We start from the raw sequence: 414 nt of genomic DNA, 5'->3' as shown, positions 1-414 counted from the left end.
TCAGACATATTCACAAGGTTCCATGATGGCAACCTCATAGCCCGCAGTGAAGTATTCATCTGTGAAACACACTCTCTTAACTGCAGGATTAGCTGCTCCATATCACTCAGCAGCTTTCCTATCACGCTCAACTTTACCCCCTCTTCTGGAATTACCTTCCTCAATACGTTACACAACATTTTTTTCCCTTCAGCACGTGCTCTGTAGTAGGCTACAATTTTTTCAGCGTCCTCAACCATCTTCTCGGCAAATTTCATATTATGTGTTACATTATTCCGCAGCTCCCTCAGCTTTTTAACAACATTACAAATAGCATCTGCATCACTTTGTGTCAGTGCCTTGCCCTTTCTATCACTCTCCACATCACCATAGACACACGACACCACCAAACTAAACATAATCAGTCCGCTTCCG

General features: G+C 43.2%; 1 pseudogene across 1 annotated transcript in view; it reads right to left on the bottom strand.

The window, feature by feature from the left end:
• The window catches only part of TEOVI_000892500:pseudogene, a 1,300-nt pseudogene extending 893 nt beyond the window's left edge, over positions 1-407 (bottom strand). Inside the window, 2 exon segments of the mRNA in view lie at positions 1-84; positions 87-407. The exon segment at positions 1-84 is cut by the window's left edge and continues 294 nt beyond it. Of these exon segments, the coding sequence occupies positions 1-84; positions 87-407 (405 nt within the window).
• Between the last annotated feature and the right edge of the window lie 7 nt (positions 408-414).

This window comes from Trypanosoma equiperdum (assembly GCF_001457755.1).
Source record: "Trypanosoma equiperdum strain OVI genome assembly, contig: ctg_1218, whole genome shotgun sequence".
Taxonomy (NCBI): domain Eukaryota; phylum Euglenozoa; class Kinetoplastea; order Trypanosomatida; family Trypanosomatidae; genus Trypanosoma; species Trypanosoma equiperdum.
This window is presented reverse-complemented; position numbering and strand designations above follow the sequence as displayed.